This window comes from Anolis carolinensis, unplaced genomic scaffold (genome assembly GCF_035594765.1).
Source record: "Anolis carolinensis isolate JA03-04 unplaced genomic scaffold, rAnoCar3.1.pri scaffold_11, whole genome shotgun sequence".
NCBI classification, from domain to species: Eukaryota; Metazoa; Chordata; class Lepidosauria; order Squamata; family Dactyloidae; genus Anolis; species Anolis carolinensis.
The window spans coordinates 21,236,194-21,252,123 of record NW_026943822.1 but is presented as its reverse complement, the minus strand read 5'-3'; the positions used below and the strand labels follow the sequence as shown (position 1 = coordinate 21,252,123).

The following is a 15,930-nucleotide window of genomic DNA, read 5'->3' as shown; positions in this document are numbered from 1 at the left end:
AGGTGTTGTCTATACTAGTTCAACTAAACGTCAATACTACTAGGCAGTAGACATGTCCAAAAAATCGTTTTGAATCGTATATCGGAATTATTTCGGATTGTTCTTGCTTTTTGATACGCATTCTGAGACATTGTCTCACAGTGTAACCGGCAATGCAATTCGAACCATTGTTGGCCCATTCTCTAATTGTCTCTTAATGTTTCGTTATTTTCCCCCCCCAAAAAATTTTTTTAACATATTTTAAAAAATATTTTATAAAAAAAGTTGTTTCTGCAACCTACCTTGAATGGGAGTTTAGCTCAGCCTAACATGGTTCTTTCTCTTAGCAAGGGAATTTCTAGTTTTCAAAGTATCTTTGCACTCCTTGCCAGGGCATTGCTTGGCGTGGTGGTCACTGGTCCATTTCTAATTGAAGGCATTGGGTTGAGGCTTGTGGGATTACACAGCCAGAGACACCATTGATTTCCAGTGTCCTTCTTGCTTACAAATATAGCAAGGGAATTTCTAATTTTCAAAGTATCTTTTCACAACTTGCACGGGCATTGCAAATTTGACAAGGATAGCTCAAGAAATGAGGGCGGGAGAGCCCTGTAAAAGTCCCCCCCCCCCCGGTCCCTTTTTTTTTTTGGGTGATTGTGCATGCGCGTCCGCCATTTTAGAAACATTTAGAATCATTACGAATTTTCAGAAATATCCGAAATTTTTGGGTGAAAAAATCGGAAATACTTTCTATATCGAAGCGCCAGCGCCCCCTACTTTAGAAACGGGAATTGAAACATTTTTTTCATCGATCGGACATGCCTACTAGGCAGTCTAGAAACCAAAGCTGTCGCTATAGCGTAGTTCATTAACATCTGGAAAACTGTGGCTGATATTTTCTGGATTAATTACAAATGCATTGAATCAAATGTTGAATGGTAAGTCAACACATTGGTAAATCTCCTTGATTTCAAGCAGTGGTTCTCAAGCTTTGGTGCTCCAGCTTTGGGCTTCAACTTCCATAGAAGATGACTAGATGAATTCTGGTTGTTGAAGTCCAAAATATTGGAAGATCAAGAACTAGTGATTTAATAGGTCTAGTTGGAAATAAAAATGGGGTCCAAAGGTCCCTACACTTCCATGAAATCATGTTGTACATGGACCTCCACCATACCAAAGGCTTCTTATACTTTCATGAACTCGGACTTTACATGTCGCGAAGAAGCTGTCTCTTCCTTTCTTCTCTGGTGAAGATTGACAAATTCTATCCACTACTGTACCTTTAAACCAGACTTGGACTGAACAGCTTTGCATACAAAACTTAATACACATAATAATAATAAACTCTCTAGTCCTGAATACTGTAATGTCTGAGGGCAAAATGCCCAAACCTGTTGAGATGGCTTTAGGAACTTCGCGTGGGACTTGGCTCTTCTCCTGCATTGATTTTTCCTCTCTAGTTTTCCTACCAGTTTCATACTTGGAGAATAGTCTCAGACAAACTGTTCAGTTCAGAGAAATTGCCAGTCTCCTGCAAAACTCCCAACTTAAATATTTAAATATTAAGTAAATATGAACGGAATGAAACATTTGCTCCCCAAAAGGGGAGAAAGGTCAAACTGCAATTGGAATGCATGTTTATTCATTTTTCGCTAACAGATTCCCATCTCTGTTGATGTTTTCTCTTCTCATTTCAGTAACATTTAGGACCAAAGAACAAGGTTGCATGGCACTGCCATGCCGTTGTTTCCAAATATCTTGGAAGGTTCGCAACAATCATCAATAGGAGATTTTTAAAAAGGTTGACCATGAAATTACAGGGATGTTAAGGCAAAAGGCACTTGGTTTTGCTTGATCTAAATTATGTTGTGGGGCCATCCAAAAGCTGAAAGCTCTTCCCATCCAAGAGAACCATCCTTAAATTACCCATTTGTGTGCCGATGTCCAACTGGTACATTAAGGAACAAGCTGGAATCAAAACTCCAAGTGTATTTACACAAAATTATGGGTACAGTCTGGCCAAATGGGTTCCTTTCTCGGAATGCTTGGAGAGAGATCCTCAATCCGGTTTTCCTGCTCAAGGACCGGAGTTCAGAGGCCGTAATGTCAAGTAGATCGGCTTGTCTGGGATCAGGATGAGATCAAATTTGGTCCCCACTTCCACTCCTCTCTTGGTTTCAATCTTGAAGTTGTCCAGCATCTGGGGAGAGAAGGAAAACGTTTGGATATATTTTCCAAAGACTGGTTTCATCTATATATATAAAAGGGTAATGAAATTTCAGCCTAGGACAAAACAACAAAACTACACATCCCAGAAACACTAAACTTGGCAGCACAACCCCTCATCCATGCCTCTACGTTCATACAACAAAAAGGAAAGAAAAATAAAGTCCTAATTAGAGGGAGAGGAATAATTGTTTTTATCCAATTGCTGCCAGTTAGAAGGCTAAGCTCCGCCCACTCAGCCCAGGGGACAGGCAGAGTTAGGCCTCACTCAGGCCTCTTCCACACTGCCTATAAAGTACAGATTATCTGATTTTAACTGGATTATATGGCAGTGTAGACTCAATGCCCTTCCACACAGCTATATAACCCATTTATAATGGACTTAATGTCAAGGAAAAACCTTTACCCTTTACCTTAACTACCACCAATTCCTCAATACTTTATTTCCCATACCACCATACTTCGCCACAGCAACGCGTGGCCGGGCACAGCTAGTTTCCTTAAATATTTGTTTGACGCAGCACCAATTGGCCATTGTTACTGATGTCACCAACCCAACCACTGATTTCTGAAATGTCACAACGAGAGTCCGACTCACGTGGATCAAGAACAGTTGCATCTCCACCTCCGCAATCCGGCGCCCCAGGCACTGCCGAGGCCCAAATCCAAAGCTGAGCCCTCGGAAGTGTTTGCCGTCGTGGTTCAGCCACCTCATAGGGTTGAATTGCTTGGGTTTGGTGAAAAACCGGGGGTCCTGACCCATGGCATGAATGCCGACCTGGACTAATGTCTGCAAAGAGAAGATGGAAGAGGGCATTAGTCATGTTTTCTCTTCCCGGATCTCCAAGCTCTGATCTTGGCTGCTTTTTCCCATTTACAATGAATTGGATCCAGATTGTTACGGGTTTGTTGAAAAAACAGTCCTGTCCAGACTTATCCAGCCCTTTGTTGCATCCACAAGGAGCAAAAGAAAACAAGCCAGGAAAATGGAAGAAAAATCAAAAATTTACTCTTAAGTAGCAGAGTCAAAAAGAAACACAATAAAACTTCCAGCAACAAAACTCACATAAAGTTCCTTGCATTAAACTCATGCATCTTGGACATTCTTAAATCTTGGACATGCTTAAAATTTTATATAATGTGATTTTATTTTGTAATGGTATCTGTTTCATATGAACTGTTGTTTTGTAGATTGTTTTATATGAATTGTTATTTTTACATTGTTTTTAGGCCGCTTTGAGTCTCCTCGGAGAGAAAGGCGGGGTAAAAGTGATGTAAATAAATAATAAATAAATCTTCATAGTAAGCTCTCAGTAAGTCCCCAAAAGACATTACAAACATTTCCCAAAGTTATACCCCATTCAGGGAGTGGTTCAAGCTTGTTAGCCTTGATTGTTCTAATTACTCAACTATGAGTTGTAATTGACCAGGTGTTTTTCCCTTAACACACACATACAAAAGTAGTGATTCCACAAAAACTTAGTCAAATACATGCATATACAGTAATACAGATTAGGTTTTTGAACTTGGCTTCCAGAATCTCTTGACACGGTCCCTTTTTCAAAGCTCAAGACTGAACCAAATAGTATCGACTGCACTGATATTCCAATTGATAGCAAGTGAGCTATCATAAAAGAAAATAAAAGAGCTTACAAGTAGAGGCGAAGGATAAGAAATTGGACTCTAAGCAAGAGCTAGACACCCAAAACAGAAGCCAAGAGAAGAAAGAAGAGCCCATGATCTACAGAACATGGAACCAGACTTTTCACCTTTGCTTCGCAGCTGGGGATTTAATTTAATTTACCATATATACTCGAGTATAAGCCAACCCAAATATAAGCCGAGGCACCCAATTTTGCCACAAAAAAACTGGGAAAACATTGACTCCAGTATAAGCCAAGGGTGGTAGATTTCAGAAATAAAAATAGATACCAACAAAATTACATTAATTGAGGCATCAGTAGGTTAAATGTTTATGAATATTTATATCAAGCTCAAATTTAAGATAAGACTGTCCAACTCTTATCAAATCATTATTCTCATCTTCTTCAATGTCAATGTGCTTATGCATCCTTTTAATAAAAATAGAGTAAAATAATACAGATAATAATAATAATAGTAATAATAATAATATATACAGGAAAATAATACATGCAATAATAATAGAGTAAAATAATAAATGTAATAATAATAATAATAATAATAATAATAATAATAATAATACAGTAAAGTCTCACTTATCCAACATAAACGGGCCATCAGAACGTTGGATAAGCTGATATGTTGGATAATAAGGAGAAATTAAGAAAAAGTCTATTAAACATCAAAATAGGTTATGATTTTACAAATTAAGCACCAAAACATCATGTTACACAACAAATTTGACAGAAAAAGTAGTTCATTACACATTAATGCTATGTAGTAATTACTGTATTTACAAATTTAGCACCAAAATATCACAATGCATTGCAAACATTGACTACAAAAATGCGTTGGATAATCCAGAACGTTGGATAAGTGAATGTTGGATAAGTGAGACTCTACTGTAATAATAATAATAATAATAAATCTCAGCCGGCATTTGGAAACAATAGACATTGACAAAATTATGATCTGCCAACTGCAAAAGGCCACCCTACTGGGATCTGCACGCATCATCTGAAAATACATCACACAGTCGTAGACACTTGGGAAGTGTTCGACTTGTGATTTTGTGAAACGAAATCCAGCATATCTATCTTGTTTGCTGTGTCATAATAAAATAATAATAATAGGGTAAAATAAATGTAATAGTAGCAACAATAATAGAGAAAAATAATAAATGTAGTAATACCAATAATAATAGAGAAAAATAATAAATGTACCATATATTCTCGATTATAAGCTGACCCAAATATAAGCCAACCAGGACCCTCGCCCGAGTATAAGCCGAGTGGGGCTTTTTCAGTCTTAAAAAAGGGCTGGAAAACTAGGCTTATACTCAAGTATATACAGTCATTTCCTTTTGGTTGGCTTACCTTACAGGGTTCTTGAGAAGGAAGGCTATAAATGGAAGAACCACAATATGGTTTCCTGGGGATTATTTATTATACTCACCTTGGCAGGGATAAAATAATTTTGCAGGATAAGTTCTTGGGTTGTGTATCTTTGGATGGTCACTGCAACCGGGTGGAGTCTTGGGGACAATGGGAGGAAAAAGAATTAGGTTACCAAAGAATTCAAAAAACCATGAATCCTCTCCAAAAACTGCAAAACAGTATTTTTTTTTTTAACTTCTAGGCCAGCATTACTCTATGTCAACTTCAAGTGGACATTGACTATAGCATTGCACTGGAGAACATAGAGATTCCTAGAGAGCTGTTCTCAAAACTTTAGATGGGCCAGGCTTTAGTATAACAGGTTAAACCACCAGCTGTAGTAAATTATATCAATCGAAGGTTGACAGTTCGAAGCCCGGGTCAGGGTGAGCTCCTGGCCTTTAGCCCAGCTTCTGCCTACCTAGCGGATCAAAAGCAAATGTGAGTAGATGACTAAGTACAACTAAAAGTGGAGAGGTATTTAGGCATCCATAAGGAAATGTCAGAAAAATGCTGGCGATCGATCAAGTAGGAAGTTTACGGGCTGTGGCGCAGGCTGGTTAGCAGCCAGCTGCAATAAATCACTCTGACCAAGAAGTCATGAGTTCGAGACCAGCCCGTGTCAGGGTGAGCACCCAACAATTTTTATTTATATATATATATATATATATATATATATATATATATATATATATATATCGTCCCTGCTCGTTGCTGACCTATGCAACCCAAAAGATAGTTGCATCTATCAAGTAGGAAATTTAGGTACCACTTATATGTGGGGAGGCTAATTTACAACACCATAAAAATCATCCAGCCGCCGTTGGAATGAGGAAGTGCCGTCACCGTGGATGATGAAGCAGGTGCTCCCCCTGTGGCTGGAATCAAGCACCCCCAAGAAGCTGGAAGCTGGAGAAGGTTTAAATTGCCTCTGTGTCTGTCTCTGTCTCTGTTCTATGTTATATGGCATTGAATGTTTGCCTTCTATGTGTACAATGTGATCCGCCCTGAGTCCCCTTCGGGGTGAGAAAGAAGGGCGGAATATAAATACTGAAAATAAATAAATAAATAAATAAATCAAAAGCTCTTCGGCAGGGATATGGAACAACAGCACCCACCTGTCGCCGGGACCAAGCACAAACCTCCAAGATGCCGAAGATAGGGAAAGTCTATATATACCTCTACCTATGTACAATTGTCTGTCTTGTCAGTGTGTAAACGGTATTGAATATTTGCCACATATGTATGTTCTGTGATCCGTCCTGAATCCCAGAAGGGCAGGATATAAATACTGTAAATAAATAAATAGGTCCTTCAGCATAAATTTGTGGTCAGCGTTTGGCTGAAGCTGACTGTAGATTCACACTAAAGAAGTTAGAGAATCTTAGAAGCTTTTAACTATTGATGGTCATACTTGCAAGTGTGGAGGGTCTCCTGTAGCATCGATTAATCATACATCACTAGAAAGGAGATCCCCTTACCTTAGTACTTCTTTGACGGTAGCTTTGACCAACGGGACCGATTTCAATAGCTTCAGGACGTCTCCTTGGGAAGAGGCTTTGGCTGCAGAGATCTCAGACCGCAGCTGTTCCTGGATGGATGGAGCCCGGGCTAATTCATACATGGCCCACTGGAGAGTCATGGAGGTCTAAGGGGCACATCAGAAGCAACAATCACACTCGGGGCAGAAATAACTTAGGATGACGACAATGTTGACAAGTGAAAATGGCAGACGCCCTCCTCCCATGACTTACAGTGTCGACTCCTCCGGCCATCATCTCCGTGATGGTGGCTTTGATATCTTCGACAGCCAACTTGTCCTGCATTAAAAGACTGGCTAAAATGCCTGGGTACTCTTTGGTGTTTTTCCGGTTCAGGCGGAGGTCTCGGTAGATGTTCTGGATGCATTTGTCAGCTGGAAAGAAGGAGGAAAATGCTGATGAGTGTACCTCTAACTAATAGTATGGAAGCAAAATGTTCATATTCTCACAGATGAACATCAAGCACTGGAATCATATATGAATATTGTAATGTAGACACCTTTCCCAATCCCTCACCCCAACTTACAGATAAGCAACTGCTGGGCTTGACATGGATCTGTCTCCATAGCTACCCCACTACTAACCCAAACTACTTCAAACACCCTGTGACAGTGTGTAATGAAGTACGAATTTTGGTATACAGATGTTATGTTTAATTGTGTGTCTGTGTTTTAAAAGGGTAAGTATTACAGTTATTGCATCTCAGCACTCAGAGGCTGGTTGCCATGGAGAAGTAGGCAGATCCAAGTGCCGTTTAGTTGAAGAAGTGCAGAGTTTTTAAAAAGAGAGTCAGTCTGTGCTCTGATGAGGCACAGGGAAGATTGATCCTAGGTTGATGGGATCAAGGGGACTCGATTGTACATTTTGAGTCAGTTTAAAATAAGTTTGATGACTTATTTAATATAATCTGTGTCCTGGTAAGGCATAGAGAATCTGTGATAGCATATCACAGGAGTGACTGTGGTTTAAAAGTAGCAAAGAAAGAAGTTTGGACTTGAGTTCTCAGAATTACTTCCCACTGGACAATCTGGCTAGGCTTCTGGGAGTTGGAGTCTGGTGAGAAATGAATGAACTTGGATGACCCTTGAAAGGAGCCTAGTGCTCACCGTGTGTGAAGATGGTGTCCCAGGCCTCCACGTGACCCCTCCAAGTGCTGGAGTTGATCCAGCGTAGAAAGGCGGGTGGGATGTACAGCATCGGAGAGGTGGTGTGGAACATCAGGGAGATGGCATCAATGAAACGTTGGTTCTCCGGGTCAATGTAATCCTGCAGGAGCCCCAGGCGTGTGCCGTAGAGGACACTGCACACGGCTGTGGGATAGAACATGTGGAGAAGACAACCGGAGTAGTATTCAGGTCATGGAAATCTGGACACTTGCATTGAAATCCTGTTGTTGTTGCTTAACCTCAAGGCATTTCTAACTGATGGCAATCCTTGGCAAGATTTGGTCAGAGGAGGGTTGCCTTTTCTGGAATGGCTGGGCCAGGATTTGAATCCTGATATCCAACACTCAAGCCATTATGACTCTTGATGCTGTTGCATTGTACTGAGCTACTACTGGGGTGGTGGTTTGGATGTTGGGCTTCAACTCTGGGTCAACTCATTGGGTCAACAGTTGGATATTATTATTATTATTATTATTATTATTATTATTATTATTATTATTATTATTTTATTATGTCACAGCAAACAAGATAGATATGCTGGATTTCATATCACAAAATCACAAGTCGAACACTTCCCAAGTGTCTAGGACTGTGTGATGTATTTTTGGATGGTGTGCACAGATCCCAGTAGGGTGGCCTTTTGCAGTTATTATTATTATTATTATTATTAGTAGTAGTAGTAGTAGTAGTAGTAGATTTGAAACACAACAAGATGAGTCCAGAGCAGAAACTCTGCTGAGTGTTGTACTGGATCACACGCCGGACACTTCCCAAGTGTCTAGAGCTGTGTGATGTTGTATTATTATTATTATTATTATTATTATTATTATTATTATTATTATTATTATTATTATTTTATTGTATGACACAGCAAACAAGATAGATATGCTGGATTTCGTTTCACAAAATCACAAGTCAAACACTTCCCAAGTGTCTAGGACTGTGTGATGTATTTTCGGATGATGGGCGCAGATCCCAGTAGGGTGGCCTTTTGCAGTTATTATTATTATTATTATTATTATTATTATTATTATTATTATTATTATTAGTAGTAGTAGTAGTAGTAGTAGTAGTAGTATTTGAAACACAACAAGATAAGTCCAGAGCAGACACTCTGCTGGCTGTTGTACTGGATCACACGCCGGACACTTCCCAAGTGTCTAGAGCTGTGTGATGTATTATTATTATTATTATTATTATTATTATTATTATTATTATTATTATTGTATGACACAGCAAACAAGATAGATATGCTGGATTTCGTATCACAAAATCCAGCATATCTATCTTGTTTTCCGTGTCATTATTATTATTATTATTATTATTATTATTATTATTATTATTATTATTTCTTACCCACATCTCCTTGAGGCTCAAGGCAGAGCATAACAGTGAAAGACACATCGTTATCAAACATTATGTAAAAGATATATATTAAAACATATTTCTATGAACTACATATATTTAATGTATTTCTATGAAATATGTATATTAAAATACACAGAACAAAGATTAAAATGCAATTAGCTCAAGACATGAGTTCAAAATTCACAGTTAGGTCCACCAATAGGATAAAGCCATCTATCTGAAGTTACATCAAGCCAAAATATTAGAGTAAATCTTTGGAGACTTTGATGATGGATGGCCATCTGTGGGGGGTGCTTTGATTGTCCTTTCCCTGTATGGCAGAGGGTTGAACTAGATGACTCGAACAAATCTTATCAAATGATAGGTTCATAACGATAGAAATGACTTGAAGGCATACAACCAAGATTGACACAGTTTACTACACTAGGATTCTGGAAAGTCCGTCTTCTGAACTATGGCTCTCAAATTTCACCATCCAGCATGGGAAGAGGATTTAACTTCATTGACCAATGCATTGACCCAACAGTCAATGGTTGAGTCCATTGGTCAACTGTAGATGGGACTGACCAATGGGATGGACTTATTGACCAATGCATTGACCCAACTCTCAATGGTTCAGTCCATAGGCCAATTGTAGATGGGACTGACCAATGGGATGGACCTATTGACCAATTCATTGACTCAAAACCCTTATCAAATGATAGGTTCATAATGTTAGAAATGACTTGAAGGCATACAACCAAGATTGACACAGTTTACCACACTAAGATTCTGGAAAGTCCGTCTTCTGAACTACGGCTCTCAGATTTCGCCATCCAGCATGGGAAGAAGATTGTAGGAACTTCATTCCTAAAAGGAGCCCTAATTCCCACTCTTGTCCAATCCCAATGACATTCTCCACATACTCACATTCAAGGGCGAAACGAAAGAGCTCGTTGCTCAGGTCAGCCGTCCACTTTCCCTGCGGGCTCCGTCCGATCTGTACGTGAACCCTCTTGACAAAATCTTCTCCCACCACGTTCAGAGGAGGCACAAAGTTCTCAATCACCTCGAGAGACAGGGCTTCCTTGTTTAGAACCAGGCGATCTTGACGCCATCCTTCTCCGTTCCTAGCAGGGGAAAGAAGATATGCTCTAGGATATACTGTATTCACAGTTTGGTTTATTTTGATCAATTTCTAGGCCTTCCAACATAGCCCTATGGCCAACGTCTGCCATGGAACCACTTTGAAGGACCTACAAACTTCTAGAAATGTCTTCTCTCTAGAAATCTCGAGACCTGTGGTTCCCAACCTTTGGGCCTCCAGGTGTTTTGGACTTCAGCTCCCACAGCTGGTAAGCTGGATCAGATTTCTGGGAGTTGAAGTCCAAAATACCTGGAGGCCCAAAGGTTGGGAACCACTGCTCTAGACCTTCCAGCATAACCAAAGAAAGTCAACTGTAAAGGACCTAGAGAACATTTTAAATCAAACTGATGAATAATCCAGTCTGCAAAAATCAAAACTGCAAATGTTGGAGGACGATTGGATTCTGCTCTTTATGAATGGTTGTCAAAGTTGGACAGCAAAGAAACCCAATGGGAAGAAAATCATCTCCTTGGGAATGTGACGTTGGAGGAAAGTTCTACAGATGTTTAAAAACACAAATAAATGGGTCCAAGAGCAAATGGAAGCCAAGATGACCAAACTGAGGCTGTTGTACTTTGGCCATATCATAAGATAGGACCTTCTAAAGCAGCTTCATGGCCAGTTTTCTCAACTTTTCTTGGAGGGTCTTACTTGAGAAGCACTCCGTAGGGCTTGTTACGGAAGTCACGGTAGGCCGTCCAAGGAGGCACCATGAATCTCTTGGGATACAGTCCTTCGGCCTTAAAAACAGTCGCGGCATCTTCTGGATCAATGATGTTGACGCTCTCATAGGTGCCCAGTTTGTCCCTGGCAAGGAAGCAAAGTCAAGAAGCGTGAGAGAGAGTTCTTTGGAGGCAAATGAATAGATAGCAGTAGATAAAGAAGAACATATGAAGCTATCTTATACTGAATCATATATAGGTCCATATAGTCCAGTATTATCAGCTCAGACTGGCATGTGTCTACACTGTTGAATTAATGCAGTTTGACACCACTTTAACTCCCACGGATCAATGCTATGGAATCTTTAGCCTTCTCAACCAAAGAGTGCTGGTGGCTCACCAAATGACAGCTCCTATGATCCATAACATTGATTCATGGCAATTGAAGTGGTGTGAATCCACATTAATTCTATAGTGTAGATCAGTGATTCCCAAAGTGAGCGCTACCGCCCCCTGATGGGCTCTGGAGCGATCCAGGGGGGGCAGTGATGGCACCTATTAGGAAACAGGGGCGGGGCCAGAGGAGGGGCGCGGCCTCTTCCCAAGTGCTGGAGACAGGGATGAGCATCTGAGGAGCCTGTTAGGACACACAGGGGGTGGAGCTAGAGGAGTGGGCGTGGCTTCTTCCCAAGAGCCTGAGACAGGGCTGAGCATCTATACCTCCCCTGACGTGCTTGTTGGGACACAGAGGGCGGAGCTCGGGAATGAGGTGGGGCCTCCTTCCGAGAGCCTGAGATAGGGCTGAGCCTCTATACCTCTCCTGAGAGGCCTTTTAGGATTAAAGGGCGGGGCTAGGGGTGGGGGGCGGGGCCTCTTCCCAAGAGCCTGAGATAGGGCTGAGCCTCTATAACTCTCCTGAGAGGCCTTTTAGGATTAAAGGGCAGGGCTAGGGGTGGGGGCGGGGCCTCTTCCCAAGAGCGCAAGACAGGGCTGAGCCTCTGTATACCTCTCCTGAGGCGCTTGGTAGAACACGGGGGTGGGGTAGAGAGATTCAGCCCCGTCAGGCACTTGGGAAGAGGCCCCACCCCCTCCTCTAGCCCCGCCCCCTGTGTCCTGGCAGGCACTGCACGACAGGGATAGAAGCTCAGCCCTGCCTCAGAGCTCGTAACTCCGCCCATCCCAGTCCTGGCTGCCTATTTGTGGCCCCGCCCACCTCCCCCTCGCAGCCCTGCATCTTGGACTAGGGGAGAGGCTCAGCCCCGCCCTCTTGAGCAGGAGCCACGCCCACCCCTCTAAGCCACGCCCCCCTTTCCAGGGGGCATTGAGTCATATTATTTCTGGAAAGGGTGTAGATGCACAGCTGATAGTCATCTGGTTACAAGGCCACCCACACTACAGAATTATTGTCCATCCAAGTATGAACCAACCTCTTGAAAGAGGAGGTCCAAAAGGGAAAAGAATAGCCTTTGTAGATAGGTCTAGACGTGATAATCGCTTGTTTCTGAGATACGACGATTATATCTGTAGCGAGAGATTCTCCAACTTTGCCCTGAAACAATACAAAGGGACCTTGGGCAAGTCGCAATCTCAGTTTCAGATAAAGGCAAAAGCAAAGACCTCTGAACAAACCAGGACAAGAAAATCCTTCAGTTGGTCCATAAGTTGGAGATGATTTGAAGGTACACACCAACAACAAAGCATTGGTTCACCATCCAGCTTTTGTTCCAGTGAGTTTCCTCTTTTCCAAATACGATTCCCCATACCACAGTTAAAACATATCAAAACTTAGACATGAAACTACGAACAACTTTAAAAACATTTTGATTTGAAGCATCAAAAAGGCATTAACAACTGTACAACGCAAAGCAACAATGTACCTTATCAAAAGCCCATTCACTCAAAACATTCTGATCTCTAAAAGTTATAATGATGATAATAACAACAACAACAACAACAACAACAACAACCCTACTGGGATCCGCGCGCATCATCCGAAAATACATCACACAGTCCTAGACACTTGGGAAGTGTTCGACTTGTGATTTTGTGATACGAAATCCAGCATATCTATCTTGTTTGCTGTGTCATAATAATAATAATAATAATAATAATAATAATAATAATAATAATAATAATAATAATAATAATAATAATAATAATGTTTGCTGTGTCATAAAATAATAATAATAATAATAATAATAATAATGTTTGCTGTGTCATAAAATAATAATAATAATAATAATAATAATAATAATAATAATAATAATCATTGGATCATTGATGTTGCTATCCCAGGTGACAGTCGCATTGAAGAAAAACAACAGGAAAAACTCAGCCGCTATCAGGACCTCAAGATTGAACTTCAAAGACTCTGGCAGAAACCAGTGCAGGTGGTCCCAGTGGTGATGGGCACACTGGGTGCCGTGCCAAAAGATCTCAGCCGGCATTTGGAAACAATAGACATTGACAAAATTACGATCTGCCAACTGCAAAAGGCCACCTTACTGGGATCTGCACGCATCATCCGAAAATACATCACACAGTCCTAGACACTTGGGAAGTGTCCGACTTGTGATTTTGTGATACGAAATCCAGCATGTCTATCTTGTTTGCTGTGTCATACAACGTCGTTGTGTCAATAATAATAATAATAATAATAATAATAATAATAATAATAATAAATCACACAGTCCTAGACACTTGGGAAGTGTTCGACTTGTGATTTTGTTATATGAAATCCAGCATATATATCTTGTTTGCTGTGTCATACAATAAATAATAATAATGATAATAATAATAATAATAATAATACAGTAAACATGTAAATGTGAGTAGATCAATAGGTACCGCTCCGGCGGGAAGGTAACGGCGTTCCATGCAGTCATACCAATGGCCATACGACCTTGCCGGCTCTTCAGCTTAGAAATGGAGATGAGCACCAACCCCCAGAGTCGGACACGACTGGACTTAACGTCAGGAGAAACCTTTACCTTTACCATAATAATAATAATAATAATAATAATAATAATAATAATAATAATAATAATAATATAGTAGAGTCTCACTTATCCAAGCTAAACTGGCCGGCAGAACCTTGGATAAGCGAATATCTTGGATAATAAGGAGGGATTAAGGAAAAGCCTATTAAACATCAAATTAGGTTATGATTTTACAAATTAAGCACCAAAACATCATGTTATACAACAAATTTGACAGAAAAAGTAGTTCAATACGCAGTAATGTTATGTTGTAATAATGAATGTATTTACGAATTTAGCACCAAAATATCACGATATATTTTCAATATATTGTGATATTTTGGTGCTAAATTCGTAAATACAAAAATGCCTTGGATAATCCAGAACCTTGGATAAGCGAGTGTTGGATAAGTGAGACTCTACTGTAATAATAAAAACTTTATTTATATACTGCCTATCTCCTCAAGGGACTCAGGGTGGTTTCCAACATAGTAAGGAAACCATACAACAACTTAAAACCAAACAGGGATTCCCATACGAAGAAAACAGCCAGGCTTTGAGGCTGCAAGGCTATTCCTCCTGGTCAACAAAGGATTCCCATAAGTCACAGCAACACGAGGCTGGGCATAGCTCAATAGATAGATAGATAGATAGATAGATAGATAGATAGATAGATAGATAGATAGATAGATAAATGATAGATAGATGATAGATAGATAGATAGATAGATAGATAGATAGATAGATAGATAGATAGATAGATAGAGGTGAAAATAACAGTGGATGCAAAAATGTATTGTAGAATTGCATTGAATATTGAATATTATGGGTCTGCTGTATAACAAACAATGTATAAGAAATGTTTTAATAAATATTCTTGTGCAAAAAAGAAAAAGAGAAGATAATGCTATGTAACGCAACCATACTAAAAGCAGTCCAAATGAATCCCTTACCGGTAAATCGGCCCAAAGGTCTGAAACTTGTCAATCATGATGTTGTGGGTATTGTGGAACCCCCCTTGCTTCCAGTAGTGATAGAGGTTGAACCAGCTGGACTTCCAGTTGCCCGGCATTTCATCAAATGCTCTGGCGGCTTTCCCTTCCAGAGGAGAAGGGTACAATTCCCTGGAAAGGGAATGGACTTTCTGGTGGCCGGAAAGCTCCCGGACATCGTCAGGCCGGTCGAAGACTCTCCAGCTTCGCGGGATGCCCAAAGCGGGCAAGCAGAGGTGCCTCCTGGCTAGCATGGCCAGAGAGGAGGATGGAGAAAATGTACAAGAACCCTGCTGCTCTCAAGGCTTCGGAGGCAAGTGTCCTTCAAAGTGATATCAGCTCATGAAGGTCCCGTCTCATATAGCAACTGCTCCCTCCCTCTCTCTCTCTCTTGCAATGATTTACCCAGGAAGGTCCATCTGGTTCCTCAATCCCAACCCTCTTCCCTCCCCACAAAGAAATAATACTGGTATTATCCACAAGTAAATTCGAGCAGAATTGTCCAGGCAAACTGAATCGCGCTCTCCCAAAACAACAACACAAGAGCCATCGTTAAGTCAGGGATCTAGTCCTTGAAAACAATGGTTGGCACAGTACGGATTTTTGTAGGATTTAAAACAATTTGTTTTTGTAGGATTTAAAACATGCAGACTGTTTCCCTTCTGACTTACACACAACTTGTTTCTGTGTCTGGCTGTAAATAATAATAATAATAATAATAATAATAATAATAATAATAATAATAATAATAATAATAATAGAAGAAGAACATGCCCTGGCAGAATATGTCAAGCAAAGTGAAGAACCTGCTTTGAT

The 15,930-nt window shown here is 40.4% G+C and overlaps 1 protein-coding gene across 1 annotated transcript; it reads right to left on the bottom strand.

The window, feature by feature from the left end:
* Positions 1–1,599: 1,599 nt before the first annotated feature.
* Positions 1,600–15,585, bottom strand: LOC134293919 (cholesterol side-chain cleavage enzyme, mitochondrial). Its single transcript, XM_062963043.1, has 9 exons — positions 15,076–15,585; positions 11,135–11,290; positions 10,267–10,466; positions 7,930–8,133; positions 7,037–7,197; positions 6,764–6,930; positions 5,302–5,380; positions 2,804–2,995; positions 1,600–2,179 (listed from the first exon to the last, which is right to left on the bottom strand). Exons 1-9 carry the CDS (start codon positions 15,366–15,368, stop codon positions 2,057–2,059), a joined length of 1,575 nt encoding a protein of 524 aa, XP_062819113.1. The 5' UTR covers positions 15,369–15,585; the 3' UTR covers positions 1,600–2,056.
* Positions 15,586–15,930: the final 345 nt, after the last annotated feature.